At 43.3% G+C, this 22,682-nt stretch overlaps 1 protein-coding gene across 1 annotated transcript in view; it reads left to right on the top strand.

Moving 5' to 3' along the window:
* The window catches only part of UQCRB (ubiquinol-cytochrome c reductase binding protein), a 62,935-nt gene extending 45,378 nt beyond the window's left edge, over nt 1-17,557 (top strand). The window contains exons 3-4 of the mRNA XM_086966031.1: nt 294-460; nt 17,235-17,557. Of these exons, the coding sequence (XP_086822157.1) occupies nt 294-460; nt 17,235-17,312 (245 nt within the window). The 3' untranslated portion in view covers nt 17,313-17,557. The remainder of the gene's footprint in view (nt 1-293; nt 461-17,234) is intronic.
* The last annotated feature ends 5,125 nt before the right edge of the window (nt 17,558-22,682 follow it).

Genomic DNA, 22,682 nt, shown 5'->3' with positions numbered 1-22,682 from the left:
AGTGGGGGCTAACCATGTCAAAAGAGACACTTTTTCGCACTTTCTCTGTTCGTCTCTGGACTTATCTAATAATCAATGTTTAGTTATGTAAGTATTTTAAATTAGTGCAAAAAAGGGTCTATAATTCGCTGTACGTTCAAAAAGTGTCTGTAATCTTCCACAAGTCTACAACGGATTGTGATAAAAGTAATTGAAATGCAGTAACACTTGTTAAACATATAATTTAAATTAATATATGAGGCTTGCAAGTTGCTTTGTTCCCCACTTTTTGAATGTTGTGTTTTTTTTTAAAGGTCTGAAGCGAGATGACACAATGTATGAAGACGATGATGTCCAAGAAGCTATAAAGAGGCTTCCATCAAAACTCTATGACGAAAGGAATTTTCGTATTAAGCGAGCCTTGGATCTATCTGGCAAACATCAAATCCTCCCAAAAGAAATGTGGACAAAATATGAGGAGGTGAGGTGTTGTACTTTTTTAGTTGGCCACTAAAGTGTGTATTTTGCTGTGATGTTACGTCTTTAACTGATGCTTCACCCAAATAGTCTCAAAAGTATTCCTAGAGTTTACAGTGAAGGGGTAAATAGCTGTGCTGTAATAATAATAATAATACATAAACGAACAATGGTTCTGCTATCTCTATTGTAAGAAAATCTTTGGTTACAATTTCTTTGTACTGTTCAATTAGGAAACCAAGATCTACCAAATAACTACATTTCAAAAGAACTGATTTTCAAAAGCACTCCCAAATTACTCAAATAATCATACATAAACGATTTCGAAAAATTCATATATATTCAAGGCATAGTATGTACACAAACAAAACAAATATATTTCACAGTCAATACAAAATGCACAATACAAGTACAATAAATAAAGAATTACATATATAAATCGCAACACATTGAAATACCCAAAAATTGATAATCACATATAAAAATTATTTTGTTTCATATAACGTCACACCCTAAAGGTAGTCTACTGTCAAATATGACAGCGAATTCCAATCTCTCATTTGGCACGGACTACGACGTTTCAATACTCATATACGTCGCTGTTTCGACCCCTTCTTGTCACGCAAGATATTTGTTTCATCAATATGGGATCTTCCTCAGGACCATAAGGAGTGTGTGTAATCAAAATAAAGAAAGAAAAAGACCCGAATGTAACTACATTAGAATTTGAGATTGTAATAACACGGGAGACTTTATTGACAAAGTTCAAAATCCTGCGGTCGATTGCTCACCGTAGATTTAATATAGCGTCGTAAATAACCGCAAAATCAAGGTACGGGGTCTCTTAAATAATCTCCACGTTCCATAACCTTTGAGAACAAATGACAGCACAAAAACCTATGTTAATGGTTTAATTCAAACGTATCAACAATTAAATCATTAGCGACACTGTGACCCTTGTAATAATAATAATAATAAGAATAATAATAATACTCAGATTTGAAGAGCGCGGCTAATCAACTGTGAGGATATCTAGGCGCTGCCCATACGCACGGGCAGATTGTGATTTGCCCAGACTCACTAGATGTTGAGCCGAGACTCGATCCCGGGTCCCCAACTCTGAAGTCAACACCTAAATGCCACACCCTCTCCTCTGTAGATGTTCTGATTCACATGATCACATAATGAAAACATAAGATTGAGCATTCTGTACTCATATATAAAAGGGCATTCTGAAAATTACAGCACAGGAGGGAAATCTGCTTAGCAGCCATTGTCCCTGGTTCCAACTTTGGCTTAAAGTATTGCTTTGGCATCCACATATTATTTGTCACAGACAAAATAAGTTGTTTTTTTCTGTACCATCGCTGATACTCCTCTTGTTCTGTACACCTCCCAAGTATTTTTTTAATCATATTCAAAGGAGGTCTTGGAGTCTTGTGTAGGATTTAAACCTATTCCTTAACAATAAGAGATACTCTTTGGGCTTTAGGTAGGCTTGTTTTGGGAATCCTGTCACCGTGATTCCACTAACACATCTGCTGCCTCCATTTAATTCCCTGTCCATTTTGTGGTAGCCTTGATATGTTAAAGGACGAAGCAACTACTGCATTTGTGATATCTCTTGTCATATAGTTAATGCTTTTCTATATATTGTGTTAAGTTAGCATGAGCTTATTAAATGTTTAAACGACATATTTTCCTTCGGCTTAAGTTTGCACACGGCACATAATTATTATTGTAGCTTTCAACCTAGACGAAAGATGTGATTTATTGAGAATAATATGTTATTGCTCTGATATCAGTCGTGCCTGGTACACTTGGTACACTGTCTGCACACTGAGATCTATAGCCTCTAAGAATAACCTAACACAAGGTTTCTGGGAGGCCTGATCCTCGCACCACATTAGACATAACACAAATAATGTTGCTGCCAACATTGGGCTCTACGCGGATTTAAGATAGTTACTGAGAATGCAAAAACACACTTGATGGTGCTTCGCACGAAGAGAGTTGGTAGCTGATGATGTGATCTTCTTCTGCTGACATTTAGAGGTATGGGCCCACCCTGCTAAAACCCCAAATGAGACCTTCTTAGATATAATATAGTATGCTAAATAGGGTGCGCGAAATATAGGTGATACAAATTTCTATAGATTTTGCATTATAATATGCTATCACCGTTCGCTTACTATGGACTAGTGACTATGCTGATAACTCTGATTTTTATAATATGTATGTTGATATTATATAAGATACTGCGTTTGAGAACCTTGCATTGAAAAATAAATATTTCAAACTTGCACGTGTTTTCTTTTACTCCCCGTTGTGGTTTGAAATGATTATAGAGCGAAAGAGTGTTCATGTGTTCCACGATACCTGAGGTACCCTAAGTTCATGTTCTGGATTGTCTAAGTCATTGGGAGTTTGTTAGGACCAATGAGACACTGTAGCTAGCTTGGTAAGGGGATTTCTGATACCAAGGTGAGTTTTGGGTCACCCTAACTCACCCAGGTCCTATGATCTCTGTGCACAGTTCTGTGGGAGAACGGAAACCCTGCTACATGGCGCCCAACGGTTGTTGGCCTTGTATCATGACACTCGAGTAGTATATCATTCAGACCTTAACCCCTTCATTCCCGTTTCCGGAAAACGGCGGTGTCGGAAAAACCTACCTATTTTTGAAATAGGTCTTTTCAAGCTTGAATCTCTCTAAAAACAGTTTCCTTGAATTACTACCCAGTAGTGCTACAAAGTAATCTTTGTTTTTTCACGTTCCTGTGCAGTCATGGCACAAGCCGTGGACATCCCGCTGCATAGTCGCATTGCGGTGCGGGACCATTTGAGGGCTTATGATGTCCCTTTGGAAGGCTTGGCTGTGGTTCTGGTGGTGAGTGCGGAACATGCTTACCCGTACGAACTGTTTTATTCGTGGGTGACATTTCCGGCAGTGGACGCAAATTCTGGTGTGTTCCACTCGTACACTCCGTCACCTGTACCTGTTGCATATGCTCCGTACAGAGCACAGGAAGTACCTATTGATGTTTGGCAGCATGGAGTTTGGTTTGGTGGCGCCCTACCACACGCTTTAACCGCTCCGAGGTTAGGTCCTTTGTCCATTCCGGGCACTCCTTGGCCCGCTTTGGCTGGATTTACTCCTCACCCTAATCGCGCCACTTGCAACGTGGGTGACCTGCGACGTCTTCACGAGGTCGCGGTTGAAGTGATTAGGGCACTTGTTCATTACACGAGTCGTAATGTTCTAGGCGCAGCCCCTAGGGGTGCGCAGCTTCAAGCAGGTCAGGCTGGTTTGAAAATTAGTCCTGTCATGGTGAATTCCGTAATGGGCAAGAAGCCCCAGGATAAGGATGACTTTCCTTTCTGGCTTGCCGAGAAATTCGACCAGCTGGAGGCTGTGTTTCCTAATACTAATCCTGGTGAAAAACACCGGATTCTTACGCTTAGTTTGCCAAAAGATTTGGCCCCTGAGCTTGTTGACTGTGAAACATGGGGTAAGACTTTTGCAGCAGTCTATTCGAGGTGCTTTGGCTCCCCGTCTATGTCCAACCTGTCTGCGGTCCTTAAACGTGTTCAAGATGATCACAGACCGGAGTCAGCGGTTGAATTGGGTATGCGCCTGTGTGGCTCCTTTGAGGTAGTTTGCGATCTGATCCTTGCGAATGTCAAGGGGGATGCAGTGAACTTCCAAGTCGCTAACGCCTTGGCGTTGATTCCCGACGCGGACAAACCCCGTCAGTTAGCAAGGATAGTTGTGGCGGCTTATAAAATGGTTGGCCGCAATGCCAAGGGTCTTAAGACTTTTTCTGATAAGGAGAAAAAGCAGCCCCAGGGACAGTCTTCGGAGGCGAACGCTCAGCCCAAGTCCAAAAAACAAAATTGGCCTAATAAACAGAATCAGGGTAGGCAGCAACAACAAACACAGGTTTCGCGCCCTGCGTCTCCGTTGCCTGCGCAGTCGGAACGTGTTTATGATTTGCGCGACCGCGCGATGATTAAGACACCTGAACGTTTTCAGGCTTCTGACCAACGCTCTCCTCGTTCCTTTCAGGACTCATCGGCTCCGTCAACCGGTGGTGGAGGGGGCGGCAGGGGCCGGGCTGGCCAGCAAGGACCTGGTCAGCCCCGCCCGCGCAATGGTACAGACAAACAGGAGGGCTCTACGCCTCAGAGACCGCAGTTTGCCAAGAAGAAAGTCGCAGCCTTGACAGCGCATCGCTATGCCCCAGATTGTGAGAACGAGGCTTCGGAATCTGACTTGGGCTCTGACCTCGCTGGACTGCGCGGCGGAGATTACCATAGTGTGAGAGGCCCTCCGTCCACTACTGAAGGTGACAGCGACTGACACTTATGCTGTGATTGAAACAGCAGATACAAGAGTTGCTCCCCCTGATTGACTTTTTGAAATTGTCCTGTTAATTGAAGGTGACATACAGCGTACCGTTAAAGGGGTATTTGGGGAAAATCTTTCGTCTACTTATAACATTTTGCTTTCGGAGGCTGACTGGCCCCCACCTTTTGTGCTCGCAGCTCCAAGAGGGGAGGAGGTGATCCTCCCCAGTTTCGCGAACACGGTTTCGAGAGTGGAAGCGCTGCACTTTGCAGAAGAGTGGGCTCTGGCGCTTGCACCGGCTGTGTACCGTAATCAGTGTGGCTGGGATAAATTGTCCCCGAACCATGAGATTCCTTTACGGTCTCAGCCGCAGCCTCAACCTCAGTATCCCATACGACATGAAGCCAAAACTTCGGTCGCAGCGATCCTTGAACAATTGGAATATCAAGGTGTAATTGAAACGTGTGTGTCACCGATGAATAACCCCCTTTTTACTGTAAACAAACCGGACGGTTCTTACCGTTTGTTATGTTATGTTACATAAATTTATTATGCGCACAGATACTCCAGCCAAGGAGCGTCCCGGCGCAGAGACAAGGTAGAACATAACACAACAGGAGAATGAAAACATAAAAGCAGCTAAAACAGGAAGGTTTTTATAGCCCTCCGGAAGGTCAAGAGGTCCTCCATCAGACGGAATTCAACAGACAGGGAGTTCCATGCTGACGCGGCCATTACCCTAAACAAGCGGCCTCCCATGTGACTGAGCCTAAATCTGGGGACCACCGCAAGGGCCAAGCCCTGGGAACGGAGGCTACGGGTGGGAACATAAAAGGAAAGACAGCTCGATAAAATTTCCGGGCCTATACCTCTCAGAATCTTAAAGGCAAGACAAAGAACCTTAAAGAGGATGCGCTTCCTAACAGGAAGCCAATGTAGGGAGCGAAGGACACCTGCCACCGAGCTGAATCTGGGCAGGCCGACAATCGCCCTCGCCGCAGCATTCTGAACCCGCTGCAAACGGGTTAGCTCGGCCTGGTTAGCCCCAGCCAGAAGAGAGCTGGCATAGTCCAGGCGAGAGATGATAGTAGCCTGGATCACCAGCTGCCTGGTTGGGGCGTCAAAGAACTTGAGAACAGGTCTCAGGCCCCTTAGGAGTCCGAAACAACAGGCCGCAGTTTTTTTAGTGTGCCCTACAAAGAGAGGCCCGCATCCAGCCATACCCCCAGGTTTTTCACCTCCGATACCGGGATCGGAGTAGGTCCCAGCTCTGAGGGCCACCATTGGTCACCCCACAGCTCCACTCCCTTACCGACAACCATCACCTCCGTTTTTGTGGCATTTAGCTGAAGGCAGTTGCCTGTCAGCCAGCTAGCCACCGCCTTCAGTCCAGACTGAAACCTGGGGGCCTCAATCTCCGCATCCCCACTGAGAGTAACCGCCAGCTGTGTGTCGTCGGCATATGAGACCTAAGTTAGGCCCCACTGCCTAGCGACATCAGCCAGCGGTCTCACGTAAAGGTTGAACAACGTGGGACACAGCGAGGACCCTTGCGGAACCCCCATGGCCAGCGGTTGGAAATTGGACTTGAAGGGAGGGATGGCAACACAGAAGGAGCGGTCATCTAGAAAGGAGCGGAACCATTGCAGCGCCTGACCGCCAATGCCAGTCTCCTCAAGCCGATGCAGGAGGATGCTGTGATCTACCGTGTCAAAGGCGGCGCTAAGGTCTAACAAAATAAGCGCCGCCGTTTGACCAGCATCCAACCTTGCCCGGAGATGTTCCACCATCACAAGTAACGCAGTTTCCGTACTGTGCCCAGCACGGAATCCGTTTTGTTTGGGGTCGAGGGCATTGATCCGTACCAGATGTTCAGACAGGGCCAGATTGACATGGGCCTCAGTGATCTTGGCTGGCCAGGGTAGCAACGAAATGGGGCGATAACTTTCAGGCTTGGACGGGTCCAGGGTAGGCTTTTTGATAATTGGGGACACCACAGCTTGCTTCCACTTAGCTGGAACAACTCCCGTTTCCAAGGAAAGGTTGACGAGGGAACATACAGCTGGACGTCCCATAAAAGCCTGATCTCGAAAGAGAGCAGGCCTTACTGGATCAGATGGAGATCCAGATTTGACTTGCAACGCAAGTTTGTCAAAGCCGTCCAAGGTGACGGGGGGGGGGAAGACAAGCAGAGTAGTCTGATGGTGGGTCCCATTAGTGCTTTCCCGACTGGACCCTATGCTAGGGAATGTCCGATAGATAGCTTGGACTTTCCCCAAGAAATAGGAGGCAAGGGATTCACAGTGGGAAAGGGAGCTTACGGTCGTAGAGGTAGTCCGCTTTGTCATGAGATCTTTTACGGCCTTAAAGATGGCTTTCGACGGATTAGAACTGTTCCGGAATTCTGTGGCATAAAAAGCCGCACGAGCTCGGCAGATGGCCCGATGGTTGAGCTTGACGGACCTGGCGTATGGTTTGGTTTTGGATTACCGGCATTTAAACTCACATTGCCGTAACTGTGCAGTACAGAATACTCACGGCTCTGCCCTTCTAAATAGTCTTGTGCGTAAGCGGTTCAAAACCACGCTTGACATTTCCAATGGTTTTTATGCCCATTCATTGGACAGTCTAAGTTCCCAATGGACTTCTTTCACATGCGGCGGTGTCCAAAAATTGTTTCGGCGTCTTCCAATGGGCTATAAGAATAGTCCTGGCGTATTTTCCGCACGCATTGTCTCTCTGTTGGAGAGGATGGACCAGATGCTTGTTCCTATGTGGATGATATATATCTCACGGACGACGAACTTTGGGAGCATCTGTGTCGAGTGAACAGTATAATTTGTAACTTTGCAGACATGGGTTACAAGTTTAATTTTGCAAAATCGCACATTGCAGAATACACAGTGTTGTTTCTGGGTTATGAACTAACTAATGAGGGAAAAGGCTTGGCTCCTCACTTCCTGGAGAAGTGCGCTCAGTTGCGCTCTCCGACAACACTGAAAAAATTACAATCTTTATTGGGCTTTTTGAATTTTGGAAGGACATACATTCCGGAATATGCCCAGCGTATCAAGCCTTTGTATGCTTTGATACAACCATCTTTTTCCAAATCATGCTGGCTGCCTGAGCATTCAGCTATTCTGCAGTCTTTGCAAGCTGACTTGCTCGCTTCTGAATACTTACAGACTCGTGATAACCAGACCAACCTGGTGATAAGAATTGTCCCGGGGACGGTAGGTTTCACGTACCTAACTTTTAATGAAGGAGATACAGTACCTATTGCTTACAAGTCACACTTGTACACTTCGGCTGAATTGCGATTTTCCACTGTGGAGAAAGTTTTGACGGCTGTGCAGATGGCAATTCTTAAGGAACATGCCCTGTCACAGGGAAAACGCATATTGGTTGTTACCCCGTGTCCTGCCTTGGAGGCAGTTACGAAAGCCAGTGTACCAAATTCTAAAGCTTTGCACCCTAGGTGGATTCAATGGGCTGCATCCTTGTCATCCCAGGATGTCACGTTTATTTTTGACGCCATTTTACGTTCGCAGGAGTTCTTACAGTATGAATTTGTTCATCCTGCTCCTTTAGCAATGCGGCCGTTGGAGGATTTCCATTGCATCATTTACACTGATGGTTCGGCGCAGGTTGCGCATGGCTCTAAACATGCCTACGTTTCCGCTTGCGCCATTGTGGTCGGTGCCATGGTGAACGATGAGTTCAAGTCCAGTGTCGTGCACACACAGACGCTTGGGGACTGCACCGCACAATTGGCTGAGCTTCGTGCTCTGATGCTTGCATTGGAGTACGCGGATGCTAGTGTGACGACTTTGGTTGTAAGTGACTCTGTCCAGTCTTACAATGAGAACTTGTTCTTTTGGATTCAGAATGAATTTCGTGATTCCAAAGGTAGCACTATAAAACATAAAATGATCTGGGTCCGAGTGGCAGAACTCAAAGAGAAGCTGCCACTCGTGTTTGTAATTCATACTCTTGGCCATCAGTGCGTGGGGGTCCTCGCTGTCGGAAATTCGCTTGCTGATGAGGCAGCGAAGTCTGCAGTCTCGAAATTTTTGGTTGCAGCAGTCCTAAGGTCCAAAAGTAAGATAGATGATGACATCTTGGCAGCGGTTGCTGCTTCTGAGAAGGGAAGTAAATATCCTGCGGGGTTCCCTTCTAAATACACATACCACTTAAGTCCCGATAAGGTTCCTTATGTGAAAATTCCTGAAGTTGGCGAACGTTTAATTCCCAACTCGGATCGCAGGGCTTCTTTGATTACAGCGGCTCATGAAGGTGTGGCGTCTGCGCATGCGGGCGTCTCGGCCACTGTAACTCAGCTACAACAGAGGTTCTGGTGGCGGGGACTGTACAGACGCGCGATTTTGTCCTTCAATGTGACATTTGCCAGCAGATTAAACCTTCAACTGCTGCGCGTCCGCCTCAGACACAGTTGTACATTTCTAATAAACCACTTGGGTGCGTTTACTTAGATCACTGCTGTCCTTTTTCTTCTGATACTGCGTACAAGTATATCTTAGTAGCAGTTGATTCATGCACACGCTTTGTGTGGGTATGGCCACATCGGAGCGCTGATTCACGGACTGTCATTAAGGATTTGCGAGTCTTTGTAGGGATTTTTGCCTGTGGTACCTTCCATTCGGACCAGGGTCCGGCTTTCGCCTCTAAGGCGTATAAGGATGCTATGGTTTCGTTGGGGGTCCAAGTCAAGTTTTCGTCTCCGTACAGACCCGAGGGAAATAGTGTAGTTGAACGAATGAACCGTGATTTTAAAGCAATCTTTGACAGCTCGAGTTATAGGCACTGGCAGAAACTGGTTAGCCCACCTCAATGGCGTGCAGCGTGCGCTTAATAATCTCCCTAGAAGGTCTCTGGGTGGGCGGACCCCATACGAAATGCTCTTTGGTATCAAGATGTACGTCCCTGACCTCGACGGTCTAGACTGTAAGGCCCAGGCCACGGCCTTTGACGTAGATGAACATTGCAATGTTTTACAGGATCTACAAAAGACCAGAGACAGTCTAGCAAAGGAACATTTGCCCTCCACATCGGATGTTGCGTTGCAGATCCCGGTAGTTGGCTGGATGCCCCAAGTTGGAGAACTGGTTCGAGAGAAGATCGATAACCAGGAAGAGTTTGGTCCCTCATATCGTGCACCGGTTCGAGTTCTTGGAGTGAAGGGCATGAGAACAGTCATATTACCACCACTTCCAGGTCGTAAGGAAAACAGATTTATTTCTATTGACAATGTCAAGACACACACAGTGGCCGATTCTTCATAGCATGACACCGGCTGTTTCCTGTCCTACCATGGTGAGGCATTCTGTGCTGGCTATTACTTCTGGTGCAGAACAGGAGGTGTCCCTCGAGATGCCTGCTATATCCAGTCCTTTTTTAAATACTATTCCTGTTACTAACATTGATGAGCTGAACTACACCTATCCTGCTGACTTATCTATGCCAGATTTGCAGACTCATTTGGCCGACCAGTCCAGATTCTCTTTTGACTCTGTTTCGGAACTTTCGAAGAAACCCTCAACTATTGCAAAATATGCCACCTTTTTTAAAAAACATTTTTTAATTCCCCCTTGGACATACATTTGGTTGATTCTATTTTCATTTTACCTTTTTATGTCAATTGGTTTTGTGTTTTATTTTTTCCGCCTGATCGATGGTCACTATGTTGAAGAAAGAACAGGAATTCGGTACCTTAATGGAACATTGGACCCTCTTTCCTATTCACATTCAGCACACAGACTGAAACGAAACTTGAATACAGTCAACATTACTGCTTGGCCTGTCCTTGATGGGATTGTGTGGGATGCGGTTAGGTTTCAAATACATGGGCCCACTGAAATGATTAATGTTCCGAATGTGCTTAGAGTAAACATGGGGGATGTGATTAAACAAAATATACGTTCTGATGATTGGGATATTCAGGCCGTAGAAGCATTATTCTCTGATTTGAAATACTATGCTGCCTTTGATGCTGAGGATCTGTATTTAGATTCTATTAATTATGGTGATTTGTTTTGTTTTCAACATTATGGTAATCATTTTTTACATAAGACAAATTCCAGGAGGGTTTCTGTAATTTGCACACAGTGGGAACATTGCCCTGTTCCATTGGGAGGCAGCTCCAATACATTTCTGAGAAAATACACTTATTTTACAGATTTTAATCAATCAAATCCTGAGTCATTTTATTTCAAAATGACACAAAAGCCTATGTCCAAAGTTAGACTTACCGATACAAAATTGCTGTATTCGAAGTCCTTTCTAGACAGATTAGCTGTAGATGGCTACGAGTTTTGGAAAGGAACAATTGACCTTAAATCGGTTTGGGGTACCAAAGATTGGCAGGTACAAGGCACTGAGGCTTTGCACCGTGCATGTCTCATCCCGAATCACATGTTGTTTCTAAATTCATCCATTTTCCAAACAACATGCTTTGGATTGGCTACTTCTAAAAAATTAAATACACCAATTATCCCTGATTTGGAAGAATATTCAGGATGGGGTAATTATACTGAATTGTCCATTCATGAGTTGCAAGCTCTATTGCACAATTCATCCTTTAATATATCCAGTTTGGATTCCAAGGGTTGGCTGATGTGGCATAGGAGTGCTGATTCTTGCCAACGTCGTTTTCTGGGTTTGGCTGAAGGGTTCACAGAAGTCAGACCTGATCCCCGTTTTGAAAATGATTATACTGTCACCACTTATTCTGTGGGGAAACTGTGTCAGAATTGGTTACAACATTCCACTTTAGCTGCAGTTAAACTACATCTGTCTCAGTTAACTGAAAACGTGGATTTGAATGATTTTATAAAAGGCCCAGCTAAGGGTAGATCTAAACGGTGGATTTATGCGGTTTACAATGAAATTTGGAAATTTTCGCAAATTGAGGCTGCTAAACGCCTAAGAGCGATTGACCAAGCAAATTTGGAAAAGGTGCTTGCAGTCGTCGATAACAGTATTAACACGCTTTCTTCCCGAATTTACACGTTGAATAATATTGTCTCTTCTGTAGTCGACATTGTAAATGATGAAGTATCTGTATTATACCATGGACAAAATCAATTGCGTTCTGTAATGCAGTTTGCATGGACACTACAGACTCTGAAATCTGGTCGCGTTCCTTGGAGTTACATGAACGTGTCGTCCCTATTTGCCCCATTTAATTTGACTGACAAACAACGCATGCTTTCCATGCATTTGAATTTAAAAACATTTATATTCAAATTCAAATGCTTTCCATGCGAGATGCATCATTTTCTATGTTACACATTGAAAAATTGGAACCTTTGCCCTTTTCTGTGGCTGAAGCAGCTGCTGCTACATGGCTTATCCATGGTGTTATTACTTTACCATTTGCTTTGTATAAATTTACCAATTGTATGAGGTACATTGCTATAGGGCGATATGAACCACTAGGCAGTGCTTTCCTACATGAGGCATGGTCTTTACCGTACACGTACAGATGCCTGAAGGATGGAAAGGAAGTGAATCTGAATGGTGAGGAATGCACACAGTCGCCTGACCATTCACTGATATGCAGACACATCCAGTTGCATGGTTCTTGTAATCAGGACCGGCCTAATTTGGCCTGTGTTTTAAAAGGCACACCGGTTCCTGCTATTGTTCCCACATTCACATTATTGACAAACGGTAGTTATTTGCTTTTGAATAACGAGGAGTGTTGTGGGTTAATGGTTGGTATCGCCTATGTGGTTACTGTATCAGAACATGTGGTGTGTTGCAAGAACGTGTTATATCCACCCACGCATGGGAATTCAGCTGTTTCCATCTGGCCGCGCATCCCAACCTTGAAAGCGGAGTTCAATGGTATGAGCCGAATAAGGGCTCCTTTGTCTCAAAAAGAAGTGGCCCTGAGCTCGGCCCGTGAAACATATGTCCTTCACATAGCTAACACACGCACAGAGGTGCAGGCACTTTTAAATACTGACTTGCCGTTTCATTTCTGTGAATTAGTACATCAGATCTTTAATGCCTCCTCCACATCTGGCTTAGCTAATTTTTTTAAATTGGTTAGCAGTGGTCTCGTGACTACGTTTGAAAAGATTTTTGGTGTTATCCCAGCTTTTTTCCACTCAATATTTTCGAGCTTGTTTGGCGGATTTCCTGTTTTGCTGGCCTTAGCTGCAGGCGTTTTGGTGTTATTCTGCTTCCTAAAACATGGATGTCCATCCTGCGCAAGAAGCCGCTCAGCCCCTTCTGACACTGTTTCGAAACCGGATGCTTGATTACTGTGGCTCCTTGCCGCTTGCGACCTTAAGCACGGCATTTGGATTATCGTTTCGATTTTCCTATTTCACATGTGTCCAGCCTGTGTTTCATTGCCTGAGCTGCAAATTTGACTGGGCCTTTGATTTGTGTCTCTGCTTGCCGTTATCTCCTGAAGTCGATTTTAATTACCTGATGGGCCCCGTAGTTTCTCACGAGTTGATTTGTTCTGGCGAAAGGATTATGGCCTTGGCAGCGATGCATGGACTAATGGGTCAGTGGGACATCCCCGCAGCGGCGCATGAGTTTCTGGCACATAGCGTTCTTGAGAACCCACCAAGTTGTCCTCTGATGTTGCAAGAGGGTTCGGTGTTGGAGGAGCACGTATGTTCTTTCCCATTGCTTAATTGGATGGCTGAACTGTTTTCGGATGATGACAGTGATTTCATGTTGGAAGCTGTGGCTACCTATTTTGCATATTCTATCCACCCATGAGTGGCTTTGGAGACTTTCACTATACGGGCACGTGACTTTTTAGTAATTCTGAATGGTGCCATTTTTCTTACGAACAATTTACTGCATATGTTCTAGGCCTGTGATTTTATATTAGGCCTCGAGTTCGAGTATTTTTATATTTTTGTTTGGCCACTATAGGCATTCATACATATTTTGTATTTTTAATTTTTGTATACAGATACATACATTTAGCTTGGCTCAATATTATTGAACTCTGCTTTCATGTTATGCCTTTATTATATTATGTTTCTTGACCGTCCTCGGATCATTGGGTGGGGTGTCATATAGTTGATGCTTTTCTATATATTGTGTTAAGTTAGCATGAGCTTATTAAATGTTTAAACGACATGTTTTCCTTCAGCTTAAGTTTGCACACGGCACATAATTATTATTGTAGCTTTCAACCTAGACGAAAGATGTGATTTATTGAGAATAATATGTTATTGCTCTGATATCAGTCGTGCCTGGTACACTTGGTACACTGTCTGCACACTGAGATCTATAGCCTCTAAGAATAACCTAACACAAGGTTGCTGGGAGGCCTGATCCTCGCACCACATTAGACATAACACAAATAATGTTGCTGCCAACATTGGGCTCTACGCGGGTTTAAGATAGTTACTGAGAATGCAAAAACACACTTGATGGTGCTTCGCACGAAGAGAGTTGGTAGCTGATGATGTGATCTTCTTCTGCTGACATTTAGAGGTATGGGCCCGCCCTGCTAAAACCCCAAATGAGACCTTCTTAGATATAATATAGTATGCTAAATAGGGTGCGCGAAATATAGGTGATACAGATTTCTATAGATTTTGCATTATAATATGCTATCACCGTTCGCTTACTATGGACTAGTGACTATGCTGATAACTCTGATTTTTATAATATGTATGTTGATATTATATAAGATACTGCGTTTGAGAACCTTGCATTGAAAAATAAATATTTCAAACTTGCACGTGTTTTCTTTTACTCCCTGTTGTGGTTTGAAATGATTATAGAGCGAAAGAGTGTTCATGTGTTCCACGATACCTGAGAAGTTCATGTTCTGGATTGTCTAAGTCATTGGGAGTTTGTTAGGACCAATGAGACACTGTAGCTAGCTTGGTAAGGGGATTTCTGATACCAAGGTGAGTTTTGGGTCACCCTAACTCACCCAGGTTCTAGATCTCTGTGCACAGTTCTGTGGGAGAACGGAAACCCTGCTACACTCTCACATATTAACTTTTGTCCCTCTTGGTTCTAGTGCCTTTTTGCTTGTTGGCAAGCTGGTGAGCCTCTGACAACATTAACCCTTTAAATTTCAAATTGGCATTCCTTTTGGTTTCATTGCGAAAGTAGACCCTCCATTGGTCTCCCCAGCTTGCAGTTTCAATGAAGTAGCCACCTCCTACTCCCCACATCCTACCTAGACTGTTGGCCCCGTGTAATAGTTTCACTAAGTGAGAAGCTTGAGACCAATGAGGAGCTTCACTCTGTTTATTTTTATCTTCTGTTTATGGGTTTTTCAAATATTAAGTTTTGGAGGAACACTAACAGGATATCCATCATTGGGGTTACCCTTAACTATTCAAGCATTTTTTTTTTCTTAGTGGTGGTTGGAAGGCCCCATCCACATGTACATCACTGGGAAAAAGTGTCCAGCATTTCATCCATCTTACTAACCACCTCTTGAACACAAACGTGTGTGGGCCATTCTGCTGTTTGGGAATCCAGAATGGGCTAAATGCTGGCCATTTATACAGGAACAAGGTTTAAGCCCTGCTGAAGCTTAGGTGGCCTTCCTTGCTGCTGACCTTCTTTGTGTTGCACCATATCCAGACCCAGGTGGCCAGAGAGGTAGGCACTCTAGCCTTCTCCAGAATCCATAGGAGGGTTGCCATTTTAAGGGATCAACACGACCTGCCACTTAGTGGACATAGCCTTTGCGGACTATTATTTTGGTTAAATATATGAAGGCTCTGAAGCATAAACCTCCTGAATGACCTGCAGTTTCAGGTCTCATCTGGTGAGCTCTCCCTAAGGATTGTTCCTATTATTTTCTGGATGGTTAGATCATTACTTGAACAAGCAGGTGAATCTTGCAGGAAATATCTTTGATCTTGTTAAAGTATATGCACAGCCAGCATACCAGCAGTCAACCCGGTCTTGGTTGACCAGGTTCACTGCAAACTTCTGCTAGAATTTTGGTTAGAAAGCACTGCACAGTAACTTCAACCACCAAGCTCTGGCTTCTTGAGGAAAACCGTTTTACCACTTCATTCTGAAAATACTTTTTCTGTCATTGATATGTTCTCCCTCAAGTAAAAGTGGGCCAGATTTATACTGATATAGAGGCAGGCAGCTGTGCCATTCCTCTGTTATGTGCCCAGTTTAGGTCCATGTAACGAAACTACAAATTTTGCACATATTTGCGTGTGTTACAATGTTGGGTTAGTTTATCTGAAACTACTTATGTTTATACATCTAGCTTCACATTAGATTTTCACGACGCCTTGAACACCATGTAGACAGCCTTTTTACGCTCAATGTACAAATGCCTTTCTAGCTTCATCCAGGGCGCAACAGGGCTATCTACATATCCATAACCTTGCATCACAAGGATGCTTTCTACTATAAATAATGAGCATTCCAAAAGATTAGCAGAGGAGGCACTTCAGCTGATACTGAGGGTCCCTGCATGCTCAGATCTCACCACGCTGCGGTCTGACATCTCATGAGGGGTGTCCAGTTTGTGACCAAGACAGGATCCTACGTTCTCTCCTGCCAGATAATGGGGTTGGATCGTCCCTTGGAGAGGCGATTGGGGGGGATTCTTGGCTTCACACCTACACACACACTAGGTACACACAGAGTAAGGTTCGCAGAGTAGGAGTATGAAGAATTATATGCCTGCATATATACACAGTTTCAGCACCATAGTAGAAATGTATCTACTATGTACTCTTTTGGTGCTTGTAAGAACGTTTATCTGCTTCTGTCTACTGATTATCGCAACACACGTATTCTATAGAAGAATAACGTTGGTTCAATAAATATATTGAAAACGTCCCACTGTGTATGCTCTGTATATTTCCCTGCACACAAGTAAGCGCGAGTGACTGAGCCAAAGGTCCTGATCTGTTACCACGATTCCAAAGGGGTCGGGGCTATCCTGTTCAGTGGTTGCCAGAAACCATTGCCTCCCTGGTAGGGTTGGGTGGGCTTTATGGTGGCACTGTGAGATAGCTGTTCTCTAGGCCAACATATCCTGCAGGGCTGCTTGGAATAAGTCTGGGCACCTCACCCAAAGTTTATGTTGTCCAACAAATACACAGATCCTACTGATTAGTGGTAACTACACAAGACTGCAAATTAAACACTTTCTGTTTGAGCTGAGAATGCAGCTCTGGAAAGAGCCATTTCAGTTACTACTTTGACCTTTTGAAGCCCATCTTCAGGGATGTACAGCTTGCTGTCTTCACTCTCCTCTAATTGAATGGGCCTGGTGACCTTGCACGTTGAGTACCCAACAGCATTTATTTATATTTTGAATTTAGCATAGTGCTGAATTAACATAACATTTAAAACTGAAATTCACTTGGAATGCCAGCTCTGTGAAACTACATTTATTTTTGTTTTCATTGTGTTTTTTTTTATCCAGGAGGATTACTATCTTTCACCATACCTTAAGGAGGTTATCCGTGAAAGGAAAGAGAGGGAAGAATGGGCGAAGAAATAAGTCACTCAAGCTACATGCTGTTTTCTCCTCAAAAGATATTAAATTATGTTGTGCATTTTCTGTGACATTCTTCAGCAAGTCTTTTCCGTTTTTCTGAAACAGACGGCTGAAATTATTCCTGCTTGAAGTGAGGAAAATGAGTTCCAAATGTAAAATAAATATTTCATATTTCTTTAAAGGTTCCCAGATATGTTTCAGATTACTTTATTCCAGGTAAACATTTTCAATAAATGTATATCTGCTAATGCTGAATTTGTAACTCTGGTTATTATACCGCATGAAAATGAATTGCCAGTTTTGAGAACATTTGTGATCTTGCTTTACGTTTTCAAAGCCACCATCTTGTTCTGAAATCAAGAAAGTTTAGGTTTTGTTTACAGATTGTGCTGTTCATAAACTTGCATCACTCTAGTTGCTTTCTTTGGAAATTGGAGTTATACAATTGGTTGCTTTAACTCTTTTGCTTCTGCCTTGCTGCCACAGAACACTATGACGTACCAAAGTTCCGCCAGGGGCCAGATATTATGGGGTGGGTTTGAGCGGCTAGGACCTCCTTTGCTTTTGAAAGAATGTCTTCACCAAATCAAGAAGGAAAAGGACTGACTGCTCCTGAAATCATGAGGTATATTTGTTTCTGAGATCTGTATGCCTTGAAAAGGTGTAACAGCAGCTCTGGTCCACCTGTACTCCCACCCCAATCAAGTATGCGGAAACATTAAGTTCCTCCTCGGTTTGAATTGCCCCACTTACAAACTCTGTTTCCAACTGTGCTGTCAGAATTTCTCATTTCCTGAAGTTTAGTGATTCCACTACTGCTAGCTTCTGCATTTAGTCTCTGTGCTTGTAAATCCAAAAATATAGCCTTTTTTGTTCCTAGAAACTATTTGGAATTTGCTCAACATTTTCCTGCCCTTCACTAAAGTAGTTCAATTGCCTTTCTTGTGTTTACATTTATATATTCTTCACTTCCTAAACTTTCAGATCTGAGTACTATTTGATAATGGTTATTGTATTGTCCAAGATAGAAAACATGATGTATAGAAAATCTCAGATGTTATCCACGGGTTAAAATGTTTCGATCTCATGTTTTTGAAAATCATAAAGCTCACTAAATGATTAAAATATACAGGCTACCACACATGGTAATGGATAGCATCAAATGTGAGACTGCTGAGTTTCAAAGGAGAACCCTAAAATGGGTGCCCCTAAACTGAGATTGTGTCACGATAGAGGCCCCATCTTTGTTACTCGAGCCGACAAGCTAGTATTGGCATTTTCCACCTTTTTCCAGTAACTCTGGTTTGACCTTAGAGAAGGGGGATCACTTCCAGCTTAGAGTGATGCTGTTCAGCTTAAAGAATGCTCTGCTTCAATCAGGCGAGTCCTGTCTGATCTAGAGGTTTCCAGCGCTGTTTATTTTACTGTTGTTGGTTCCACCTGGGATTCACACACATTCTCCCAAAAATGTGGGTATGAATTAGACCCGAAAATGTCTCCACTCTCGAGGTGAGATGGGAGAAATTGCAAATGTGTAAGTGGGATCACATGAAGAAGGGGCTGTGCTACCACCACTCCTGTTTAGTGAGTCCAAGAATACCTTTCCTCCAATTGTGGTTTCAGCCCTCAAATGTAAAACGTGCCCTGGATTTTTTTTCCCATTTATTACTTTTTAAAAATAATTTGTTTATTCACGCCTGTGACGCTGAAAACAAGATGTCACAATGCAAATAGAAACATAAGATTTAAGAACTTGATAGACACATACAAAATGCAATAGTAATTCCCAATGGGAGCCCACTTACCGCTATAAAGAAAAAGCGGAACTATCGGGATTGTCGTCTGAGCGGACTTCCTTCCTGCTAGTGTGGATGTAGCGATGCTCCCAGGCTGAGTATACCCAAGGTAGCTGAGCTGTGAAAAAGTGGTGGTGGTGGTGGTGTGGAGTGAGGTGGGAGAAAAAGGAGGAGTAAAATAAGGGTTGGTGGGTTATAGAGGAAGTATTATTGGAAAAGAGAGAGCAATTAAAAGTGTTTCTTTTAATAATGGTAGGAGTGGTCCAGTTTTTATAGAAGAATGGTATGGGGAGGGGAGCAGATTCAAAGGGAAACTAAAAGTGTAGAGAAGAGTTACTGGGGAGATTGATAGCAAAGGGGGTTTAGCATGTGTCCTCTAAGTGAAACACACTCCATATCTTACCACTGAAGACTCATCAGTCCTATTTTGTATGCATAAAAATGCTCACGAGTCAGTCTCAAGTGGAAATGGGTGAACATAGGTTCGTTCCCCTCAAGAATGTCGATTTTGGGTTCTTATTTTCAGGGTGCTCATTTTGTTCCAGCACAGTCATACAGCTCTGTAGAAGTGTGACCATTAGTACAGATATGTGCATGTGATAATTTTTCAAGTCATTTGGCAGCCAATGGGGAAAAAACCTAAGGACAATGGAATACAGTCCCCAGCGCTTTTCTCCACGATTTCTGTCCAAATGTGTTATTTCCAGTGGTTGTGTCCAATGCTGGCCTAGGTACTTCAATCCTCTTTCTACCTGCCATGCGCTCTTTGGTCAACTGGCTCTGATCTGGTAAGTTTAGATATGCTACCACACTGATCTTTCTGCTTGGGCACCACTGCCTCTGGCCACAATCCAGCTCACCAGTCCCTTTTTTAATCTCCTTACTTCCTTTTGGACCTGTATTCATCTTTGCTCCATGGAGCCATCTAGTAGTTGCTTCTTTTCTATAAAAGCATACATGGAGACCCATAGTAGTTCCATTTTTTTAGGTCGAGCCTGGACAGCGACTGCGCTGCTGTGCGAGGCATGCTGTATTCAGGTATGGACTTGAAGCTCTGCCCACTCTCCGCCCATCTTTTCAATTGGCTCCTGCTACTGTCCTTTCTAAATGGGTGCTTCTGATTGGTTAGTAGGATTCTTAGTCCCGCCTTAGTAATGCCTGGTCTGCATTTGTAACCTCCAGTGAGGACTGGACTTTTTACTTGTGTGGTTGCACAGTCTGTTTTAGCTACAGTATGTGAGCACTATTTTCTTTAATGTAGCTACTTTAGCAGGCACGCCAGGCTCTCCCTAACCACCCTGTTTTCATCACAGCGCGGCGCTCTATCATGGACGCTGCGCTTTATCTTTCAAAAATGCTCCTTGCACAGCGCAGCACTTCTGCATGCGCTATGCTGCTTAAAAAATGCTTTTTATTTTTAAAAATGTCCCATACGCTCTTCTACTTTAATAGTGGTCTCACCTTTCTTTACACCAGCCGCATCTAAAGAAAGGGGCATGGCTGCCATTGAAGTCGAAGCATGACATGTGGCGCTTTTACAACAAAACAAAAAAAAAAACATTTGTTTGACAACTCAAGCAAATGCTTTTTTTTTTGTAAAAGTGTCCCTTACCACGCTTTCACTTTATTGGCAGCCGCACACTTTTCTTTAGACGTGGGTCGTCTAAAGGAAGGGCGTGGCCGCCCCTTAAAGTGATAGGGCGGCAAGGGGCGCTTTTGAAAACAAGCATTTGCACTGCAATAGGTCTTGCATTTGCGATCGTTCAAGCTATTAGCATTGTAAATTAAAATGCCTTTTATTTATGTTTTAAAAACCAAAACACAAATAAAAGGCATTGTGATTTACAATGATAATAGCTCATGCTCGTGTGAATGCCAGACCTATTGCATTGCAAATGCTTGTTCAGTAAATATATCAGGCTTTTTGTGTAGCTAGACAGAGTTGTCTCTGTCTCGCAACAGCTCCCAGTGGACCCTCACTGAAGAATGTCTCCTTTGCTTCCTGGCTTCATCTGTCTGATGCTCATGTTTTGCATATACTCGCCACTGACTCATGTTCAATATTAAGAGTCCCATGTAACCTGTGCAGGGAAGCCTCTGATTGTGTCCCCTGTCCAATCATAAGCCCTTCAACTCTGTTTCCCTTCAGACGGTGTGTGTTCCAATAGGACAGGGTTCACAGGGCTGTTTGCTTGGTTGTTGTGTTCTTCATTCGAATTGCATTCACAAACCCTTTGTCAGATAGGTCTAACCTTGTATCTTGGATCGAACCGCAGCAAAGAACTCTTGCTTCCCTTACCCCAGCCACTACTGACCAGACACCCATGATATGCTAAACAAATTGTAAAATCCGGGAAATGGGAATGGGATAAGAGAGGAAGCAGAGATACTGAATATCACTATGCTCGGCAGAAATAGTTGCAGATTTCAATGGGCAGTTAAAGGCAAAGAAAATATTTAGTAACCGGTCATTAACTTCCAGCATCTAACTTCAAAAGGGATGTTCTACCTTTTAAGTATCTCTAAGTAGCCTACTCTGTTTTTTAATATGAAGTACTCCTTTTCAGGAAACTAAAATGAAACACGATAGAATTGTCCAATATAATTCCGACTCAGCTCCAGAAGTCACAAATCTGAAGTCGGAGGCAGTTAGACTTTTACGGAGCGAGCTAATTGTTTTTTTCCTGACCTCTATACAATGAGAAATGTAACACTTTGTTAATGCTTTGGCGTAACACTTTGTTAATGCTTTGGCGTATCTCAAATACTGGGAGTATCCCTCGACACTGTATCTTGCAGCATCCTCTTTATTCTGTTTCAGTCATTAATCAGGAATTCAATTCTACTTTACCACTAAGAACATTCCACACCTGGTTAGTATTTGGGCAAAGGTGACACACATATTTCTTGTGAGCCTCAATAGACAAATCTCAGCATCATGAATCGCTGCAAGCCCACTTGTTTGATAATCTAGTGCTAGGCTCATCAAATGGATGTCTGCAATTCCTGATCCATGTCCATGAAACCATAAATGTGTGGATTCTCCTGAGGTCATTAGACACAATATTTTGCATTTTCTGTATCCACAGGGGAGACTAATGGGTATGATGTAAATATGTAAAGTATGCATACTAAATTGACTTCGAGATAATGTGGTCGATTGGATAACTGTTTTGATTTTGTGAGATTCTGTTGTCGGTAGGATAACTATTGTGATCTTCGAGGATTTCTCATTTCTAAGGACCATCACAAATTACTTCAACAAGTAACACTTCTTATTTTTGTCAGGCTAGGAACTTTAAGGATGTTTTATTTCCTTGGTGGTTTTTTGTTCAACTGTAATGGCATTTTAGTTCATTTGTTTATGCAGTTGTAGAATGCATTATCTAGACGGAGAAGTTCAACATTATGATTTAGAAGGTTTAAACATATTTGGACCTTTTACTTTATAGTGTTTCCACATATAAAGGGGCTGCCTTTTGTCATTTGGTTTGCAGTCAAAGGATTTTGTCGCCTGTCAAATCTGAACGAACTATACACCTAGGATTAAATAGAATGCTCGTAGGCTGTTGTCATA

The sequence above is a fragment of the Lissotriton vulgaris genome, chromosome 4_1, assembly GCF_964263255.1.
Source record: "Lissotriton vulgaris chromosome 4_1, aLisVul1.2, whole genome shotgun sequence".
NCBI lineage: Eukaryota > Metazoa > Chordata > Amphibia > Caudata > Salamandridae > Lissotriton > Lissotriton vulgaris.
Note: the sequence above shows the minus strand (reverse complement) of the source record. Positions and strands in the feature narration are given on the sequence as shown.